We start from the raw sequence: 20,731 nt of genomic DNA, 5'->3' as shown, positions 1-20,731 counted from the left end.
TTATTTGCAGAACAGAAACAGATTCACAGACTTTGAAAAATTTATGGTTAGCAAAGGGGACAGGCAGGGAAGGTATGGATTGGGGGTTTGGGACTGGCATATGCACACTGTAGTATATGGAATGGCTGGCCAGTGGGGACCTGCCATAGAGCCCTAGAGAACTCTACCCAATATTCTGTGATAATCTATATGGGAAAATAATCTGAAAAAGAATGGATGTGTTTATATGTATAACTGCATAACTTTGTTGTACAGCAGAAATTATCACAATATTGTAAAACAGCTATCTTCAATAAGACTTTAAAAAAACGAAAAAGAAAGTGATTAAACAGACCACTATTTTGCATAAAAAATAGATCATACCTTGAGGAGGGAATTGGGAAGATCTTGGGAAAAGGGTGGTCACTGAGGAGAGGCTGAGAGATCAGGGCTCACCAGCACTACAGCAGGGAGACAGGATATCAGTTCAACTGGCGATAGAAAGTTGGAACACTCTTTCTTTTGAGACAGAAAGACAGAAAAGAAAGACAGGGCACTGAATGTCCCAAATATAAAATTTGAGACAGGGCACTGAGTGTCCCAAATACAAAATTTAGAGTACAGCACTATCTCTCATCTAGGTTAAATCTAGGATCATCCAACTGGGGAGTTGGAAGGACTTCACTTCTCAGCTTTCTCTGGGCGTTGGGAACATGGTATAGATATGGATGGAGTTCAATCTCTGTTGAATGGCTGTCCCTTTCTTCTTTGAGGAGACATTTTCCCATGTCATCTGGCCTCTCTGAACTTTTTTTTTTTATGGCTGCACCCTTGACACATGGAAGTTCCTGGGCCAGGGATTGAATCTCAGCTGAAGCTGCGACCTACTCCATAGCTGAGGCAATGCTGGATTCTTAACCCACTTTGTGGACTGGGGATTGAACTTGTGCCTCCACAGTGACCTGAGCTGATGCAATCAGATTCTTAATGCACTGTGCCACAGTGGGATCTCCTCTGAACTACTTTTATAAGCAGTACATCCCTGCTTGGAACACTTACTGTCTGTTCCTCGATTTAGGAGTATAAAGAAGAAAAGGCAAAAATATTGACCCCAGTGGTGAAAAGTTCAGCTGTGTTTTCCTTAAAATCTTTCTGTCTTAACTATTATCCTTTCATCCTAAAGTGGAAGCATTTGAATAACACCTTAGCCAGGCCCTTCTGGCTGAGTGTCAGGATATAAAATTTTTTGGCCAGGAGAGAGGCTTGGTGCATATTTCCTCCACATGAATCACTGTAGTAGTTAGTGCCTCCCATGTGGTGGAGCTGGTTAAAGATGCTCAGATTCTTGTTTTGACAAAAATATTCACCACTGAGGAAGATCACCTTTCATGTGAGGTTGGTGAGGCTCTGGAGTTGCATGAGGACTGACATGGGCAGAAGTGTATAGTCCAACACCAAAAACACCGATAGGCCCAGTAAAGTTAACCATGGTAACACACAGTTATAAAACCCAAGCATGTGCCAGACACTGTTCTCAGTGCAGGAGTTTTAAAAAAGGTATAAGAATACATTCTTTCACTTCTGGAAGTCGGCCTTGAAGGGATCCCATACTGATAATTTCGATACTGAATGGTAAATGTTTGATGGAGGTATATGAGTTTTTGTTTTAGAGTCAGGGGAAAATGGTAATTATGAGTTTTTTTCAGATAGCAATTGGGGAAAGCTACACAGAGGAGTTGGAACTTAAAGGGTGAATGGGGGGTAATCAGGCTAGGATGGATGGGCATTATAAGCACGAGAGAAAATAATTGTGCAATGCTACAATAGCATGAATATGGATGAGAGATTACAACCAGAATAGGTAGCTGATGACTGTTTCTGGACCACTTACTTGGCTGTCTCTGAGCTTCTTACCAAGTAGAGCAAAAAGGGGAATGATCAAATTTTCCCATCAACCATGACTTTCATGGCGGTGTTAGGACATAAATTTGTGCATTTACTCCTTTAATTCATTTACCATATATGATTTGCCTATCTGGACTTTCCAAGCATCTGGCTTGATAGTGAAGATACTGCAATGAGTACAGACAGACCAAGTCCTTGCCCTCACAGAACATTAGCAGTTGGGTTCTTTAATGGGTTTATTCAGTGTAGCTCATCTCACTGATTCCTTTCAATGGAGTCAAAGCCTGAGGTGAGACTAAGAAAAGTCAGAGATGTGTGATGACATGGACTCATTACTTAGCTGGGGGATGTGATGGCTAATTTGACTGGACCACAGGGTGCCCCGATATTTAGCTAAACTCTGTCTGGGTGTGTCTGTGAGGGTGTTTCAGGATGAGATTAAGATTTGTACTAGTAGACTGAGGAAAGCCAGTTCCTCCCTAATGTAGATGGGCCTCACTGCAAACTGTTGGAGGCCTCAGTAGGACAAAAATGGCTAAGAAGTGGGATTCACTCTCTCTGCCTGAATGTCTTTGAGGTGGAACACTGTTCCACTTTTGCTTTTGGTCTCAGACTCAAACTGGCACTTAACCAGTGATGCTCCTGCTTCTCCACCTTGCTGATCGCAGATTTGGGGCATTCCAGGCTATAACCAATTCCTTACATCTCTGTCTCTATAATATCCTACTGGTTTTGTCTCTCCAGAAAGCCCAGACGAATGCAGGGGAATAATAGACAAAACAATGTTCAGTAGCAGAATAGCTCTGCCCAGACTTTGCTTCTTTACCATTGAAATACTGCAATTGATTGAGTGACCTGGCTTGTATCTTGCAGAGAATGTCTGGCAAGTGAAAAAAAACCTGTAATTTGGGAGGGAGAACACTAAAGAGCTTGATTTTTGAGAGATCTGATCATCATTCTAATGAACAAAAGGGAAAATGTATTGCTGCCTACATACATGTAAGCCAAACCAAACCAAAAGACACAGAATTCTATCCTGGTGATTTGCTATTATTTTTGAATGAGCTGGATGTATGTTATGTGGAGAACAGAATGTTGAGTTTTTACTGTAGGTTTATGGCTCTCACTTTTGTGAAATAGAGTGATCTTAACAGATAACTGGCTCTTCAAAAAAGAATGGGATTAACTACCTGAAAAAAAAAAAACAGAAGAACTTGGAATTTGATACAAGATAGGTATCAATTCATTTAGTGTTCTAGAAGCATGTTTTGCAAGTACTTTATCTCAGGGGATTAACTGCTACATTAAACTACTTAAGCTGAGAGATTTCTATGAGTACATTATGGAGATTTTAATGGCTTAGTGGGTGTTTGGTGACACTAAACTTAAAATTTTTCAGACTAAAATGATCTCAGTGATGCCAGGGTGCAGAACTCTGGAGTCCTGTTTGTCACCTACCCAGACCATTTTATGAGAGAGGAAAGCCTTGGTCTTAGCGAGAGCTGCTCTTTTTTCCTCCCCTTTCCACATATATGAGGGGGGTGCCTTTTTTCAGGAATATTTCCTAACTGGTCTTCATTTATCACTGAGGGCAAAGCAAATTTAAGGGAATACATATTTTTAAATGATGGGGTTAAGAAGGTCAAACAGTGTAGTAGGTGGAAGAAACTTGGATGATGTTCCTGGCTTTGCGTCCAGATACAGTGTGAATTTGAGGCAGGCACTTCACATCTCCTTGGTTCTCCCACCTATGAAACATATAGCTTAACTAGAGTATATCTAAAATTTCTTCTAGCCTTAGTGTTCTATGGTACATTCATGACTGGAAGGAATGTATACATAAAATAAAAACAATAAAGCAACTTTGAAAATACAATAATACTTTCATCACAGATATAGTACCATTTTTATTAATATACCCGATATGCTGACCTTATAATGAGATTTTGTGATATTGCAACGAAATAAAGGAATCCAATGAACATTTACCATCAATCATGTCACCAAAAGGTGGTTTGTTTTGTTTTATCCAATCAAGTTTTAAGTGATTTAAAAGTCAAATAGTGGTTGATGTGGATTGTGGTTAGTGCCTTAAAACAAAAATTTATTTTGCCCGTAAGTCTGGAATTTGGGCAGGGATCAGTAGAGACATCTCCGTAAATTCTTTGCTACTTCTTTCATCAAGAGATAAGATCTAATATGGACAAGGAGAACAGACTTGCAGTTGCCAAGTGGGAGGGGGTTGGGAGAGTGGTGGAGTGGGAAGTTGGGGTTAGCAGATGTAAGCTATTGTACCCCAAAGGGATAAATAACAAGGTCCTACTGTATAGCACAGAGAACTATATTCAATGTCCTATTGATAAACCCTAATGGCAAAGAATATTAAAAAAGAACACGTGTGTATATATATATATTACATTTGTATATCTGAATCACTTTGCCATGTAGCAGAAATTAACACCACATTGTAAATCAATTATACTTGAATTAAAAAAAAGAGATAAGGTCTATGTTCCTTCCTCATTCATCAAGATGGACTATATGCTGCTTAGTCATTATATGTGAAGCGACACTGTTTCTGGGTCCTGAAGAGATTGGTACCTTCCACTTTTTTCTCTTGTGATGATGACTCATTGAACCCAGCTGCCATGCTGAGAGGAAGCTCAAGCAGCCCCTTGGAGAGGCCCCCTAGATAAGATATGATGCCCCCAGCCAGCAGCTTTGGTTTGGGCACTGATTTTTCAGTCATATGAGTAAACACTCTCTACAAAAGAGCTTCAACACCAGCTGAGTGAGATACTTGAGCTGACACAATGTGGGGCAGAACCTGATCCCTGCCCAAATTCCAGATTTATGGGCAAAATAAATGGTTGCAGTTTTAAGGCACTAACTTTAGGCATACTTTGTAATGCAGAAATAGATGACTGTACTATGTGGTTAACATTTTATTCCCTGGTAATCACATAAACCAAATATCAACTGTATAGGTGGTTTTGCTATCATGCCATATATGGTTTTGTAAAAAACCTTGTATTCAATAAAACTGCAGACTAATGTCACATGAGGTTTATGGGGAAAATAGGAATGAAGTAGACCACTCAAAATTCATAGAATGTTGTAGAGAGAGCCCTAACAAAAACAGTAAAAAACCTATTAACATCAGCCGCAACAAATCTACACTGGCATTTGCACTTAGAGTCAAAGTGCATCTTTATCAGCATTATATCCTGGGCTTCATGCTTCCTTATAGACATTTTCAGTTACAGTTTCACCAGGGAGCTATATAAAGTGGGAACACAGATATTCCTGAGGCCACTATATCAGCTACCTCTTGCACTAAAAAAAGACTCTTCTGCAGAAGACTCTTTTTATCCCCCCCTAAAGCCTTCATACATGGACAAAGATTTCTCTTTAACTGTGAGAAAGTTTGAACATACTGTCTCAAAGTTAAACATTTTTGAAAATTTATAAGTGAACCATGAGGATTTCAATGTTTACTGTCATCCTTATTTATCAATTAGACATGTGCTAATGGACATTAAAGAAGCACAGAGAGCAGAAGAGACAGTAAAAGTAAATCAAATGGGATTGTAAGGGCCCAGTCCTCTGTTGCCATATAGATTGTGGACCTGGGCTTTAGGACTTACCTTGTCTTGAAAGATTCTCAGGTTTGAAGCCCAGTAGGGATGGCTGTTCTGTGTGGGCAGCAGTTGATGCTGCTTTGGTTTCAGCTTCATCAGAAGCTGGTTTGGTGTCCTGATCCATCAGGACAGGGCTGTTGGTGCTCTCGGTGGGACTGAAGGTTAGAGCTGAGGGAAGGATGCTGAGAGTGACCTCATTTTCAGAAGGTGGTTCAGTGGATGGCTCTTCTGTTGGAACTGCTAGTGGGAGCCAACCCCCTCCTGGGTTAAAGAGGACTTTATCATTGGTCTTTGAGGTAGTGCCATAGGCAGAATCCTCAAAGAGGATGTTGTCATCCAACATAGATTCTGCGGGAAACAACTCACCAGATAAAATGTATCCTGCTCTGTCCACTGTCTCCAGCCAAGGTTGACCAAGGGGGCGTTCTGGACTCAGAGTAGCATCCTGAAGGGTGAATTTAGAAAAGCGGATGTTGACAAGGGACATTTCTCTGTTATGAAAAGAGCTATCCTCTGTATCTTTTCATTTAAATTTAAGCAAATCATCTTGTAGTTGACTTGAATCTACTATGGGTTCTGATACAGAAACTGTCCTGAAATGAAAATTCATGTTGACACAGTAATAAAACATGATATATTGTCTCCTTAGCTAACCAAGTCTACTTGTGAAGGGTTAACTAATAAAAATCTTTGAAACATGTCAATCATTTTTGAATTTATTTTATTTTATTTTATTTTATTTTATTTTATTTTATTTTATTTTATTTTGGTGTTTTTAAGGCTGCATCTGTGGCATATGGAGGTTCCCAGGCTAGGGGTCTAATCGGAGCTGTAGCTGCCAGCCTACACCACAGCCAGAGCAACTCAGGATCCGAGCTGAGTCTGTGACCTACACCACACCTCACGATGATGCCAGACCCTTAACCCCCTGAATGAGGCCAGGAATCGAACCCACTTCATGGTTCCTAGTTGGATTCGTTTCCACTGTGCCACGACGGGAACTCCTCATTTTTGAATTTATGAATTCTTTCATTTAAACAGGGGAAAGGGGAGTTCCCATCATGGCACAGTGGAAATGAATCTGACTAGGAACCATGAGGTTGCAGATTCGATCCCTGGCCTCGCTCACTGGGTTAAGGAAATGGCATTTCCATGAGCTGTAGTGTAGGTTGCAGACGTGGCTTGGATCTGGCGTTGCTGTGGCTCTGGCTAGGCTGGCAGCAACAGCTCCGATTGGACCCCTAGCCTGGGAACCACCATATGCCACAGACGCAGCCCTCAAAAAGACAAAAAAAAAAAAAAAAAAAAAAAAGGGAAAGGAGTTCCCAATGTGGCTCGGCAGTAATGAATCTGACTAGTATCCAAGAGGATGCAGGTTCAATCCCTGGCCTCACTCAGTGGATTGAGGATCCGGGTTGAGCTGTGGTGTAGGTTGCAGACGAGGCTCAGATCCTGTGCTGCTATCATTGTGGTGTAGGCTGGCAGCTGCAGCTCCAATTCAACCCCTAGCCCAGGAATTTCCACATGCTACAGGTGTGGCCCTAAACAAACAAACAAACAAACAAACAAACAAAAAGGGAACAGAGCTTAGCACTTCCATTTATGAACACTGCAATGACAACTTTTAGTGTAACTGGACAGAGCTTTAAATAAAATACAGGGTTTCCCATTGTGACTAATCAAGTTAAGAACCTGACATAGTGCCCATGAGGATGTGGGTTTAATCCCTGGCCTTGCTCAGTGGGCTTAAGGATCTGGTGTTGCCACAATCTGTGATGTAGTTTGCAGATGTGGCTCAGATCCTGTGTTGCTGTGGCTGGGTAGGCCTGCAGCTTTGATTAGATCCCTAGCCCAGGAACTTCCATATACCATGAGTGTGGGTATAAAAAGAAAATAAAACTCAAAAATTATTACGGAATTCATTATGTGCTTTCTAAGACATTAATTTATACTTACAACCCACTATAAATAAATATATGGATAAAACCTTAAGACTTGAGAACAAACTTATAAATTATCTTTATGCTTATATTTATTCCAGAAAGTCAAAGTTAAATAATATATTCTGCTTTAAATATTCTTTTCAGTTCATGAACATGAATTTGATCAAAATCAGCAATTCTTGACTTTAATTAAAACAAAGCTCTATGTTGAAGAAAATTTTGAATTTAAGATATTTGAAATGCAAGTGGTATTTTATTTTATTACTATAGACACTGGAAAGGGGTAAGCTTGTTCTGCCTGTATAACACAGAGAAGAATATTTAGCATTGCAGAGGGAATTCTACTCTGTTCAGTCCTTAAGCTCATTTTTTCCCAATGGAAGGTTTTGAGGCTTTGTTCCTATTTGACGGACAGAAGGACAGAATGCTCACCTTTGTGATGTCAGCAAGGAATGTGGGCAGCACTGACTGGGTGTCAGGATCGAGGCCTGCCAGTGACTCAACAATTTCTGTGGGTGAAAAAATCACAAGGATTGACTGTTTCTCTCATTTTCTTTTTTTCCTTCTGTGGTTGGGTCAGTAACACAGTGAGGGTTGGAAAACATGGCAGTAATTGGTTCTTAAGAAGTGGTACGACCAATCACCCAGAAATCAGCATCGGGAAAACCAGTGGTCGTTGATCTGATTGATATACAGGAAGATAGATGGAAGAGGTGCATCTTGTATGTCTGTTATAAGAACAGCTATGAAAGTGGGTTTTTAGGGTGTTTGGTTTCGTTGTACATGAAAGGCAGCAGGATTGGCTGGGCTAGTGGGGATAAAAATAGTACTAAGCTGACAAAGAAACAGCTAGAATAAATGCTGGAACCATGGACTGTTTGTGGGTCCTTGTGGGTCCTTTTGGGTCCTACTTCCGGCCTGAAGCCCAGTTCTCAGGTTACTGTACCTTTGCATTTCAATCAAGAGACCAACGCAGAGGACCAGATGGTCTCAGAGATGAGTGTGAAGTTCACAGAATGTCCCTGGCCTAGAAATTCAAAAATAACTAGGAGGATTTTAATGTCTACTGACATTCTTACTGCCCTGCATCTCGTCCCAAGGGACCTTTGTAAAGTTTCCCAGAGTTGAGTTTGACTATCTGAACTACAGAAATAGAACTGACAGAGAATGACAGTTTCCTGCCATGTCATACTAAAATGGCATTTCCAGTGCCCATCATTTATGTTAAGAGTACTGGGTGCACTCAAAATTTCTAGGCTCCGGAGTTCCTCCAGGCCCCCTCTGAGGATCCTGAGTGAGCCTGATTACCTGTTGATTTCCTTAGGTCCACTCTCTTTTCCCTGCACTACCCCTTCCCCAGAAGGTTGATTATATGGACTATATCCATGGTTCCTTGCTCCTTGTCCTGGGAGGGCTTAGCTCACCACTCAACCTTTCCAGCCTGGAGGTAGTATTGGGGCCTTGCTACTTCTAGCCCCAGGGAACTGCCCTGATCCTTTGAAGATTAGGGAAATCTCTGTAAATAGTCCTTTTATCAAACTCTTCTCAAATTATCCTGATTTGAATGTGCCATCTTTTTCCTTCTGGGCCCGGATCATTGTACTAGATGAGGGAATCTGGCCTGTGCTGGGGAACAGAACTCTCCCTGGTTTGTTCTCTCCACTGGGGCTCCCCTGGATGTCAGTGGTTGAGTGGGACTGAATTGAAAACCTTGGCTCCCCTAGAGCTATTTTTGGTGTGAAGTAGTCATGAAAGACTCATCAAATGAGACCCAGGAGGCACTGAGGAAAGACTGAAATGATACCATACATGATGTGCCTGTCACAGAGATGATCTACTCATGGTTAAAGTGACTGTGACCTTGAGACAGTCACACCTCCTCATCTCTGTCAGAATGAGGATGAGTTCAGACCTATGAAATCATCACTGACCATCAGTGAACTGAATAGTCCCCAAATCCAAGGACTGGTCTTCCTCAAGTGCTCTGCTGATCAGCTTTCTGAGGTCTAAAGCCGTGGGGTAGATTTCTGTTTGCCTGCCCTCCTCCATTGTTCCACGAAGGTCTCCTTCACCTTCAATTTTGTTGGAATCGAAAGACAGGAGGTCACCTGCAGGACGTTTTGTTTCTGCCTTGTCTCTCTTAAAGATGGCTGTAAGTTGCATCTCTGTAGAGCGTGAGCTGTAGACAACAGAGGACATGTCACACCCAAAGCCATTGTGATACGCCTTGTAAAGGGCATCCCTATCTGGCTACAAACTCCAGGACAGCTCCAATCTCTTTCCTGATGGACTCTTTAAAAATATCACATGAAACTAATTTCATTATTTCTCAGAAATTTGAAAGGTGAAAAAGCTTTGACATATATTTTAGCTCTGAAATAGAATGTCAGCCTGGCAGATAAATCCAGCTTGAAGAGGGTACTAGTAACTAGATCAACTGACCACAGATTTTTTTACTTTAGGTCTTTGTGAAAAAGTGTTGTCATGAGCTGCTGGTGTTTTTGGTGGTCTTGTAAGTGCTAATCAGCAAGAAGAATGAATTATCTTTTTTCTACAAATAGCCTCCTTTAGGAAGGTTCATGAAACAGAAATGTAGGCTATAGCAGTGAGACAATAGTATGCTCATGTTGTAATCAAGCCAGAGCTTCAGTTCTCAAGGCTTTTTCTTTTCTACTTTTTTCAAGAAGTATTTTTTAATTAAAAAAAATAAAACTTGGAGTTCCTGTCGTGGCTCAGTGGTTAGCAAACCCAATTAGGAACCAGGACGTTGCGGGTTCGATCCCTGGCCTTGCTCAGTGGGTTAAGGATCTGGCGTTGCCGTGAGATGTGGTATAGGTTGCAGACGCGGCTCGGATCTGGCATTGCTATGGCTGTGGCATAGGCCAGTGGTTACAGCTCCAATTAGACCCCTAGCCTGGGAACCTCCATATGCTGCGGGTGCAGCTCTAGAAAAGACAAAAAAGACAAAAAATAACAACCAAAAAAACCAACATAATCTCTTCCCTCAAGTTGCTTTTACAATAACATCTTAGAAGGGAGATGGGAGAAAAGCGAAAGGGAAGTGGTTCAGGATTAACTGCATTTATAATTTTATTTATTGATTCAGCACCTTTCTGCATGTAAAAATGAAATAGGATTTTCTCTAGATCTGTCCTCTAGGATTAGGTTTTACCTTTTAGTTTATGCCATAAATCTACACGGAGGGACACAAAAATATTTTAAAGGCCACAGGAACAGATAATGTGTATTCTTGGCATTTCTTTGACCACACAATCACTCAGTGTCTATAGCTGTTTATTTCCAGTCAATTACAGGAGCTGAAGCTGGATTCCTATTACTGAGCTCTCCAAGGTACAGTGGGCCCTTTCCCCATTCATACTGACCTTGGATCCAAGGAGCAAATGTTTCTCTGCTTTAGTTCAGACTAAGGCTAGTTGCATGTATGAGTGTGCATTCAGCCAACTTCCCATCGCAAATGACGTTTAAGACATTGTTAAAACATGCTTGCAACACAGATATGTGTTTTAATGTATTTCTTTTGAAACACTTTTGAGTTTTATAGAACACAGTTCAGCTGATTAGTTTTACCTGCTTATCTCACCTAGTGATTTTGATTCAAAAGTTCTTTTCTTCTAAGGAGCAACTGATCAATGACTCCCATTTACATAAAATACCAGTAAAAAGTCTGGGTTAGCCCAGATTTTATGTGTAAAAATAATCTGTAAAAGATTAGCATATAAATGTATGGAGGAAAATGTACCATATTTCAAAACACTAAAAAAAAGTTCAAATTACCCATCTTTTTCTTTCTTTGGTCTTCATTTCATTGAGCACAATGGGAACATGCAAAAGAGAAAGAATTTTCATGAAATTTATTGAGACATTCAATAAATATATTCATATACAAAAAAGAGATTTTTTTTTCATGGTATCCCAGAGGATTGAAGGAAATATATAAAGTGGCATTGGATGGCAATTTGAACAGAAATTTTGAGAACCACACAGATCCAAGGAAGTAAACAGTATATGATGTTTCTCATTAGGATTTGAGCCTCAATTCAAAGCTTATTAGTACTTTTTGTCTTCTTCTTAAACTCTTTGACTTCTTTATAATTTCTTCTACAAAGGGTGCAAATATAGCCTATACATCTTAGGTTCTTGGTTGTGTAGTGCCAAAGAGTTTTATTTTGTAAGTATTTTATAAATAGATTTCTCATCCCCTGAAAGGCATTAAATGATTAGTTTTTTTCCTGAAAGTAATTTGTCTGTGACTGGACCCTGGAACTGGAGTTTTGTTGACTGATTGTTTTTTGAATTGCTTTAATCAGGAAGCCTTAAGGGAATGTACAATTCACCATGGAACAGGTTTGCAGGAAAAACAAACACCTGTTTCCTGTTTACAGAGTGGTCTGTTGCAGGCAGTTTATAGGCATCTTTATTTAATCTTTTCAACAATGCAATATGCATTTTATATATAAGGGAAGATGCAGAGAGGGGCAAGATTGTGAGCTGGAAAGTGGCAGAGTCAGGATTCAAACTCTGGCCAGCACAACCATAAGCCTGGGCTCATTTTGACATACCACTACCTGTTTGTGCCAGAAAAAAGGGATATTTGGTCACCAGACTGACAAACACATTTTGAACTTCTCTGGTCATATACACGAATGTAGCATAGAAGATATACTCAGTTTTCTCATTTTATGTTTCAAAGGATAGTTGTTAACAAAGACACACGTGATGTGGTTTGTGTTGCTGTTCTTTCTGCCTGTACCATGAATTCATCTAAGTTTTATCTTTTGATGTGATGACTGAAATGGACTCTGGTCTTTCTTTCTGTGGAGGCAGTGGAGAATCTGTGACTATCTAACCGAGGTTGCTCTGTGGGAGGCACTCTTCCTTCTGTACTAACTAGACATTCATTCAGGGATTACCTCTTGCTTGCTTTCAGCAATAGTTTGCAACCCATGAAGCCCTGAAGAAAGGCCAGTATTCCTGGGATAAGCCCCTAGTCCTATTAATTTTACAAATCAATTTTGTTGAAGCTTAATTGTCATAAAACAAACTGCACATGTTGTGGGTGTACAATCTGATAAATTTGATAGCAAACACCTGTGAAACCATCACCACAATCAAATTTCTTACCTCAAAAGTTTTACCTACGCCACTTTGTAATCCTCCCCTCTCATCTCTTTCTCCCTTCCCCTTCCCAAGCAACCACTGATCTGATTTCTGTCACTGTAGACAAGTTTGCATTATCTATAGTTAAATGCAAATGGAATTATACCCACTCCTTTTTTTTTTTGGCATCTCTCACTCAACATAATTATTTTGGGAAGAATCTATGTTGTTGTGTAGAATTTTTTCCTTTGCTGAGTAGTAGTCTATGCTAAGAACATAAAACAACTTATTTATCAATTGCTCTGTTGATGGACATTTGGATTGTTTCTAGTTCTTAGATAATACAAATTAAGCTGATGTGGATATTTTCATACAGGCTTTTGAAGGAGTCTATCCTCCAAATGGATTGAACAATTGTTAATAGTTTCTCATATAGATTTGAGAGATAAAGAAATACTTAAAGCAAAGATTTTACTGTTAATCCTCATAATTGTGTTAATAATAGATGTTCTAACTATTTCCCAGTTGTGTTGAAAGGATCAAATGAGGTCATTGATATAAGAATACTTGTTAACTACCCTGCCCATGTGGTCACACAAACCCTAGCTCCCCACAAGTACACTCTGAGCCAGGACTGGGAGCTGGGAGCTAGGGGTGCAGGTGACAGGTCCAACAGGTGTGGAAGTAGAGGTCCCTGTGTCTAAATGAATAGATATAATAAATAGTACATAGGAGACAGAAGATGGTGGAGTAGAAGGACTCAAGCTCATCTCCTCTTATGAAAACACCAAAATCACAACTAACTGCTGCACAACCATTGACAAAAAGACTGGGAAATACCAAAAAAGATTTTCTACACCCAAAGACAAAGAAGAAGCTAGAATGAGATGGGAAGAGGGGCACTTTTGTGATATAAGCAAATCCCATACTCACCAGGTGGGTGACAAACAAACTGAAAAATAACTGTATCACAGAGGTTATCTCACAGGAGTGAGAATTCTGAGCCCCACATCAGATTCCCCAGCATGGGGTTCTGGCATCAGAAGGAGGAGCTCCCAGACAATTTGGCTTTGGGTCTTGGGTGAAGGAGCTCCCCAGGACTCAGGGAAACAGAGACTCCACTCTTGTAGGGTGCAAAGAAGGTTTCATGTGCTCTGAATCCCAGGGAAAATCAGGGATACCATAGGAATCTGGGCTAGACCTAACTGTGCATCTTGGAGGGTCTCCTGGGGATGGGAGGGTTGTCTTTGGCTCAGTATGGGGACAAGAACACTGATGGCATAAGCCTCAGGGAATAATCATCAAGGTGACCTGGCCCCACCAAACAGCCTGCAGGCTCCAGTGCTTGAACACCTTAGGCCAAATAACCAAGAGGGTGGGAACACAGTTGCACTCATCAGCAGATAGCCTGCCTAAAGTCCTCCAGCACACACAGCCACCTCTAAACATACCACTTTACATGGCCTTGCCTGCCATAAGGAGAAGACTCAGCTACACCCACCAGTGGGCAGGTACTAGTCCTTCCCACCAGAAAGCTTGCATGAACCCCTTAGTCAAACTTAATCACCAGGGGTAGACACCAGCATCAAGGGGGGTACAGCCCTGCAATTTGCAGAAAGGGGACCATCAACACAGAAAGTTAGACAAAATGAGATACCAGAGAAACATGTTCCAGATGAAGGATCACGACAAAACCCCAGAAGAACAACTAAGTGATGTGGAGATAAGGAACCTATCTGAAAAAGAATTCAGAGTAATAAAAGATGATCCATGGTCTGGGGGAAAAACATGGAGGCACAGAACAAGACATTACAAGAAATGTTTAACAAAGAGCTATAACATTTAAAGAAAAATTAGAGATTATTATTATAATAATACAATTAAAGTGAAAAATACACTAAAAGGAATCAATAACAGAATACACAAGGCAGAAGAATGAATAAGTGAGCTGGAAGAAGATTGGTGGAAGTTACTATCATGAAACAGAGAAAGAAAAAAAGGACGAAAAGTTATGTGGACAGTCTAAAAGACCTCTGGGACAACATTAAACTCATCAACATTATAAGGGTGCCAGAAGGAGAAGACAGAGAGAGAAAGGCCAGAGAAAATACTCAAAGAGATAATAGCCAAAAACTTCCTGAACATGGGAGAAGAAACACTAGCTGACTCCAGGAAATTCAGAAAGTTCTTTAGAGGATAAACCCAAGGAGCAACATGCTAGAGACACATATTAATCAAAATGACCAAAATTAAAGACAAAGAGGAAATATGAAAAGCAATAAGGGGAAAGAAATTACTGCAATACAAGGGAACCCTAATAAGGTTATTAGGGGATTTTTAAGCAGAAACTCTGCAGGCCAGAAGGGAGCGGCAGGATATATTTAAAGTGATGAAAGGGGAAAACTTACGACCAAGAACTCTGTACCCAGCAAGACTCTTGTTCAGATTCAATGAAGAAATCAAAGGTCTACAGATAAGCAAAGGCTAAGAGAATTTAGCACCACCAAACCAGCTTTACAACAAATGCTAAAGGAAATTCTCTAGCAGAACAGAAAAGGTCATAACTGGAAATAAGACTATTAATAAGACAAAGCTCACCAGTAAAGGCAAGCATATACTAAAGGTAGGAAATAATCCACGCACAAATATGGTATCAAAGCCAGCAACTGTGAGGAGAAGAGAGTAAAAATGCAGAGTACTGGAGATGCATTGCGATTAAGAGAAAAGCAACTTAAAACAATGCTATACAAAACCTCATGGTAAATGCAAGCCAAAAATCTAAAATAGAAACACACGCACAAAACAAAAAGCAATCTAAACACAACACTAAAGATAGTCATCAAACCACAAAAGAACATAACAAAGGAGGAAGGGAAGAAATAAACACCTACAGAAACAAATCCTAAAAAATTACCAAAATGGCAATAAGAACACATATATGGATAATTACCTCAAATGCAAATGGATTAAATTCTCCAAAAGAGACAGAGTGGCTGAATGGATACAAAACCAAGACCTGTATATATGCTCTCTACAGAAAATATACTTCAGATCCAGGGACACTAACAGACTGAAAGTGACGGAATGGAGAAAGTTATTCCATGCAAATGGAAATCAAAAGAAAGCTGTAATAGCAATACTCAGGAAATTCAGAAAGTTCTTTAGAGGATAAACCCAAGGAGCAACATGCTAGAGACACATATTAATCAGACAAAACAGACATTATAATAAAGATGATTATAAGAGACAAAGAAGGATACTACCTTATGATCAAGGGATAATTCCAAGAAAATATAACAGTTGTAAATATATGTGTTCACCCAGCACAGGAGCTCTTCAAAATATAAGACAACTGCTAACAGCCACAAAAGGAGAAATCTACAGTAGCACAATCTTCCAAAATTAAATCAGGAAGAAATAGAAAATATGAACAGACTGATCACAAGTACTGAAATTGAAATTGTGATTTAAAAATTTCCAGCAAACAAAAGTTCAGGACCAGATGGCTTTACAGGTGAATTCCATCAAACATTTAGAGAAGAGTTAACACCCGTCCTTCTGAAACTATTACAAAAAATTGCAGAGGAAGGAACACTCCTATATTCATTCTATGAGGCCACCATCACCCTGATACCAAAACCAGACAAAGACATCACACACACAAAAAGAAAATTATAGGCCAACATCACTGATGAACACAGATGCACAAATTCTCAGCAAAATACTAGCAAACTGAATTCAACAATACATTAAAAAGATCATACACCACCAACAAATGGGATTTATTCCAGGGATGCCAGGATTTTTCAATATCTAAAAATCAATCAGTGTGATGCACCACATTAACAAACTGAAGAATGAAAACCATATGATCATCTCAATAAATGCAGAAAAAGCTTTTGACAAAATCCAACAATGATTTCTGATAAAAACCCTCTTGAAAGTGGGCATAGAAGGAACCTACCTCAACATAATAAAGCCCATATATGACGAACCCAGAGCTAATATCATTCTCATGGTGAAAAGCTAAAGAATTCCTGCTAAGATAAGGAATAAGACAAGGATGTCCACTCTTACCACTTTTATTCAAAATTCCTAGTCATGGAAATCATAGAAGAAAAAAAAAATAAAAGGAATCCAAATTGGAAAAGAAGATGTAAAACTGTCACTGTTTTCAGTTGACATGATACTATACCTAGAACATCCTAAAATGCTATCAGAAAACCAGTAGGACTCATCAATGAATTTTGTCAAGTTGCATGATATAAAATAAATACACATATATTCCTCACATTTCTTTATACTAACAATGAAAAATCAGAAAGTGATATTAAAGAAACAATCCCTTTTACCATTACATCAAAAAGAATAGAATACCAAGGAATAAATCTACCTCAAGAGGCAAAAGACCTGAAATCTGAAAGATTATCTATCTATCTATCTATCTATCTATCTATCTATCTATCTATCTATCTATATCTATCTACCTATCTATCTATCTATATATTTTTTTTCGATAAAGGAAGTCAAAGATGACACAAACAGATATAAAGATTGGATTGGAAAACTCAAAATGACAATATATTGGCAAAATGACTATACTACCCAAGGCAATCTACAGCTTCAAAGCAATCCCTATGAAACTATCAATGGTATTTTTTTTTCACAGAAAAGGAACAATTTAAAAAAAAATTTTATGCAAACATAAAAGACCCAGAATTGCCAAAGCAATCCTGAGAAAGAAAAACTGCTGAAGGAATCAGGTTACCTACTTCAGACTATGCTAAAAAGTTATGGTCATCATAAAAATATGATACTGGAACAAAACAGAAATATAAATGAATGGAGCAGGATAGAATGCCCATAAATAAACTCAAGCACCTATGACAAAGGAGGCAAGAACACACAATGGAGAAGAGACACTCTCAGTAGGTGGTACTGGAAAAACTGGACAGCTACATGTAAAAGAATGCAATTAGAACATTCTCTAACACCATATACAAAAATAAACTCAAAAAGGATTAAAGACCTAAATATAAGACCATATACCATAAGACTCTTAGAGGAACTAGAGCACTCTGACATAAATCACAGCTACATCTTTTTGGATCCACCTCCTAGAGTAATGAAAATAAAAACAAAAACAAAGTAAGGGACCTAAGTAATCTTAAAAGTCTTTGCATAGCAAAGGAAATCATAAACAAAATGAAAAGCAACCCACAGGCTTAGAGAAAATATTTTCAAACGAAGCGACTGACAAGGTTTAATCTCCAAAATACGCAAACAACTCATGCAGCTCAGTATCAAAAAAACAAACAACGCAACCAACAAATGGTCAGAAGATCTAGATAGATATTTTTCCAAATAAGACATACAGATGGCACATGAAAATATGCTCAACATTGCTAATTATTAGAGAAATGCAAGTCAAAACTACAATGAGGTACCACCTTATACCAGCCAGAATGGACATTATCAAAAAGTATACAAACAATAAATGCTTGAGAGGGTTTGGAGAAAAGGGAATGTCCTACACTGTTGGTGGGAATGTAAATTGGTACAACCACTATGGAAATAGTCTGGTGGTTCCTCAAAAAGCTGAATATAGAACTACCATATATGATCCAGCAATCCCACTCCTGGTCATATATCCAGAAAGAACAATAATTCAAAAAGATACTTGTATCCCGATGTTCATTGCCATGCTATTTACAATAAATAAGACTTGGAAGCAACCTAAATGTCCATCAACAGAGAAATGGATAAAGAAGATGTGGTACACATACATTATGGAATATTATTCAGCCATAAAAAGGATGAAATAAGGTCAATAAGTTAGTCACTTATTTGAGAAAGACAAATATCATATGATATCACTTATATATGGGATCTAATTTAAAAAATGATTCAAAGGAACTTATTTGCAAAACAGAAATAGATTCACAGATTTCAAAAACAAACTTATGGTTACCAAAGGGGATGGGTAGGTGGAGGGATGGACTGGCAGTTTGTGATTGGCATATTCACATTATTGCTTATGGAATGGATGGTCAGACGAGACCTTCCATATAGCACAGACAACTCTACTCAATATTCTCTGATAACCTATATGTGAAAAGAATATGAAAATGAATGGGTCTGTGAATATATATATGAATTACTTTGCTGTATGGAAGAAATTAACACAACATTGTAAATCGATTACACTCCAATAAAATTTTAAAAAATGGAAAAATTATTGGTTAAATTGTATATCAGGTTTACAAATGAGCTGACAGGAAGATGGTACCTTGAAATCCCTGGGGTTTTAGGTCTCTGTGGGGGATCTGACTCTATGAAAAAACTATTTCCTTCATCTTAAGTTTATAATATTTGAGCACTGTTTTTCATGATTAGAGGTTTGCCACACTCATAAGCATATTATTTATTGTATTCAGGGGTCCACATATTTTTTGGGAGACTCAGTCTTTGCAACAAGGTATAAATCATTGGGAAAAATATGATTATAAGCATCTGTGGCAGAAATCAGAATACATTCTTTTTTTTTTTGTCTTTTCAGGGTGGCGCCTGTGGCATATGGACGTTCCCAGGCTAGGGGTCTAATCGGAGCTGTAGCTGCCAGCCTATGCCAGAGCCACAGCAACTTGGGATCCAAGCCTCATCTGTGACCTGCACCACAGCTCACGGCAACGTAGGATCCTTAACCCACTGAGCGAGGCCAGGGATCGAACCCGCAACCTCATGGTTCCTAGTCGGATTTGTTAACCACTGAGCCACAACAGGAACTCCAGAATACATTCTTACAGAGAAAAAACACATGGGAAAGATGCAGCTTTGAGTGATGTATCTTTAAGATTTTTACCTAGCAAAATTTCATCACTTAACATTTTGGTTTTCTTTTGAAACAGATTTTAAAAAAAATTTATTATTAGTTTTCCTTCATTTGAAGGGAGGGGACAATGACCATTTGATCATTCACCAAGAGGAGAACTACCATTTCCTTCAGCTTTAAATTAAAAATTTGTTCTTTGACTGCAAGGGTCTGTTCAGAAGACCTTGCATCTATGCACAGTATTCAGCTATCACTTTTTATTTCTCTCTAATCCATATGATTTCATGTGGAACACTGTGGAGCATCCTCTTGAAATAAAGAAAAACGAGTCTGCTTGGCTAAATGTTAAGGGTTTCTTCTTTTATAACTTTCACTGATAAACATTTATTTCCTCCAGAGCTACAGATCAGAAGGCCCTCATAACTTTGAGAGAAACAAATGGGTGAACTCTCTCTCCCCTCCCCACCCAAAGGGTGTTTTCTGTAAGCAGGTGGAGCCCGTCCTGTGTACCGTCTGGCTTTATGACAATGGATGGTGATGGGGCCAGGAAAGGATTGCAGTGAGGCTGTTCTCCCATTTCCCAAATGCCCCTCAGTGCAAGGAATCTCATTCTGCTCACATCACAGCTGATTTATGATCTGGGACACATTACAAAAAAATATCATATTATGACCCCACCTGTAGATTTTTTTTTTTTTTTTTGGTCTTTTTGCTATTTCTTGGGCCGCTCCCACGGCATGTGGAGGTTCCCAGGCTAGGGGTCCAATCGGTGCTGTAGCCACTGGCCTACGCCAGAGCCACAGCAACACGGAATCCGAGCCGCGTCTGCAACCTACAGCACAGCTCACGGCAATGCCGGATCCTTAACCCACTGAGCAAGGGCAGGGACTGAACCCACAACCTCATGGTTCCTAGTCGGATTCATTAACCACTGCGCCACGACGGGAACTCCCTGTAGATGTTTTTGAATAGTGAGAATCTAAAAGAAGGATGCAAAGATTCTTGCCCCAGGAGTTCCCATTGTGACAAGTGGGGTAAGAATCTGACTGTAGTGGCTTGGGTTGCTGCTGGAGGTGCAGGTTCCATCCCCAGCTGGCACAGTGGGTTAGAGTTGCTGGTGTTGCTGCAGCTGTGGGATATGTCGCCGGTGTGGCTTGGAGTCAGTCTCTGGCTGGGAAATTTCCATATGCGGTGGGTGCAGCCATAAAAAAAAATTCTTGCCCCAAATCCTGAACCCACATTAAAGTGTTGAGATGCTATTGGATACAGGCCTGCTCGTGGGGAAGCTGTGGGAACACGAATGAACCCCACTT

At 39.5% G+C, this 20,731-nt stretch overlaps 1 protein-coding gene across 7 annotated transcripts in view; it reads right to left on the bottom strand.

Moving 5' to 3' along the window:
• The window catches only part of IMPG1 (interphotoreceptor matrix proteoglycan 1), a 151,897-nt gene that overhangs the window by 85,392 nt on the left and 45,774 nt on the right, over positions 1–20,731 (bottom strand). For all 7 annotated transcript variants that reach the window (XR_014807981.1, XM_021092283.2, XM_084964689.1 and 4 more), the window contains 4 exons: positions 11,264–11,284; positions 9,400–9,647; positions 7,901–7,977; positions 5,892–5,970 (listed from right to left, as the gene is read on the bottom strand). Coding sequence is in view for 6 of the 7 variants with exons in the window: in XM_021092283.2 (XP_020947942.1) it covers positions 5,892–5,970; positions 7,901–7,977; positions 9,400–9,647; positions 11,264–11,284 (425 nt within the window). In the remaining variant the exon portion in view is untranslated. The remainder of the gene's footprint in view (positions 1–5,891; positions 5,971–7,900; positions 7,978–9,399; positions 9,648–11,263; positions 11,285–20,731) is intronic.

Source organism: Sus scrofa, chromosome 1 (genome assembly GCF_054392235.1).
Source record: "Sus scrofa isolate SSC_HxYL_T2T_F1_AM1 chromosome 1, Sscrofa_HxYL_maternal_Yorkshire_Landrace_v2.0, whole genome shotgun sequence".
Taxonomy (NCBI): domain Eukaryota; kingdom Metazoa; phylum Chordata; class Mammalia; order Artiodactyla; family Suidae; genus Sus; species Sus scrofa.
The sequence above is the reverse complement of the archived record's forward strand: the minus strand, read 5'-3'. Positions and strand labels throughout refer to the sequence as shown.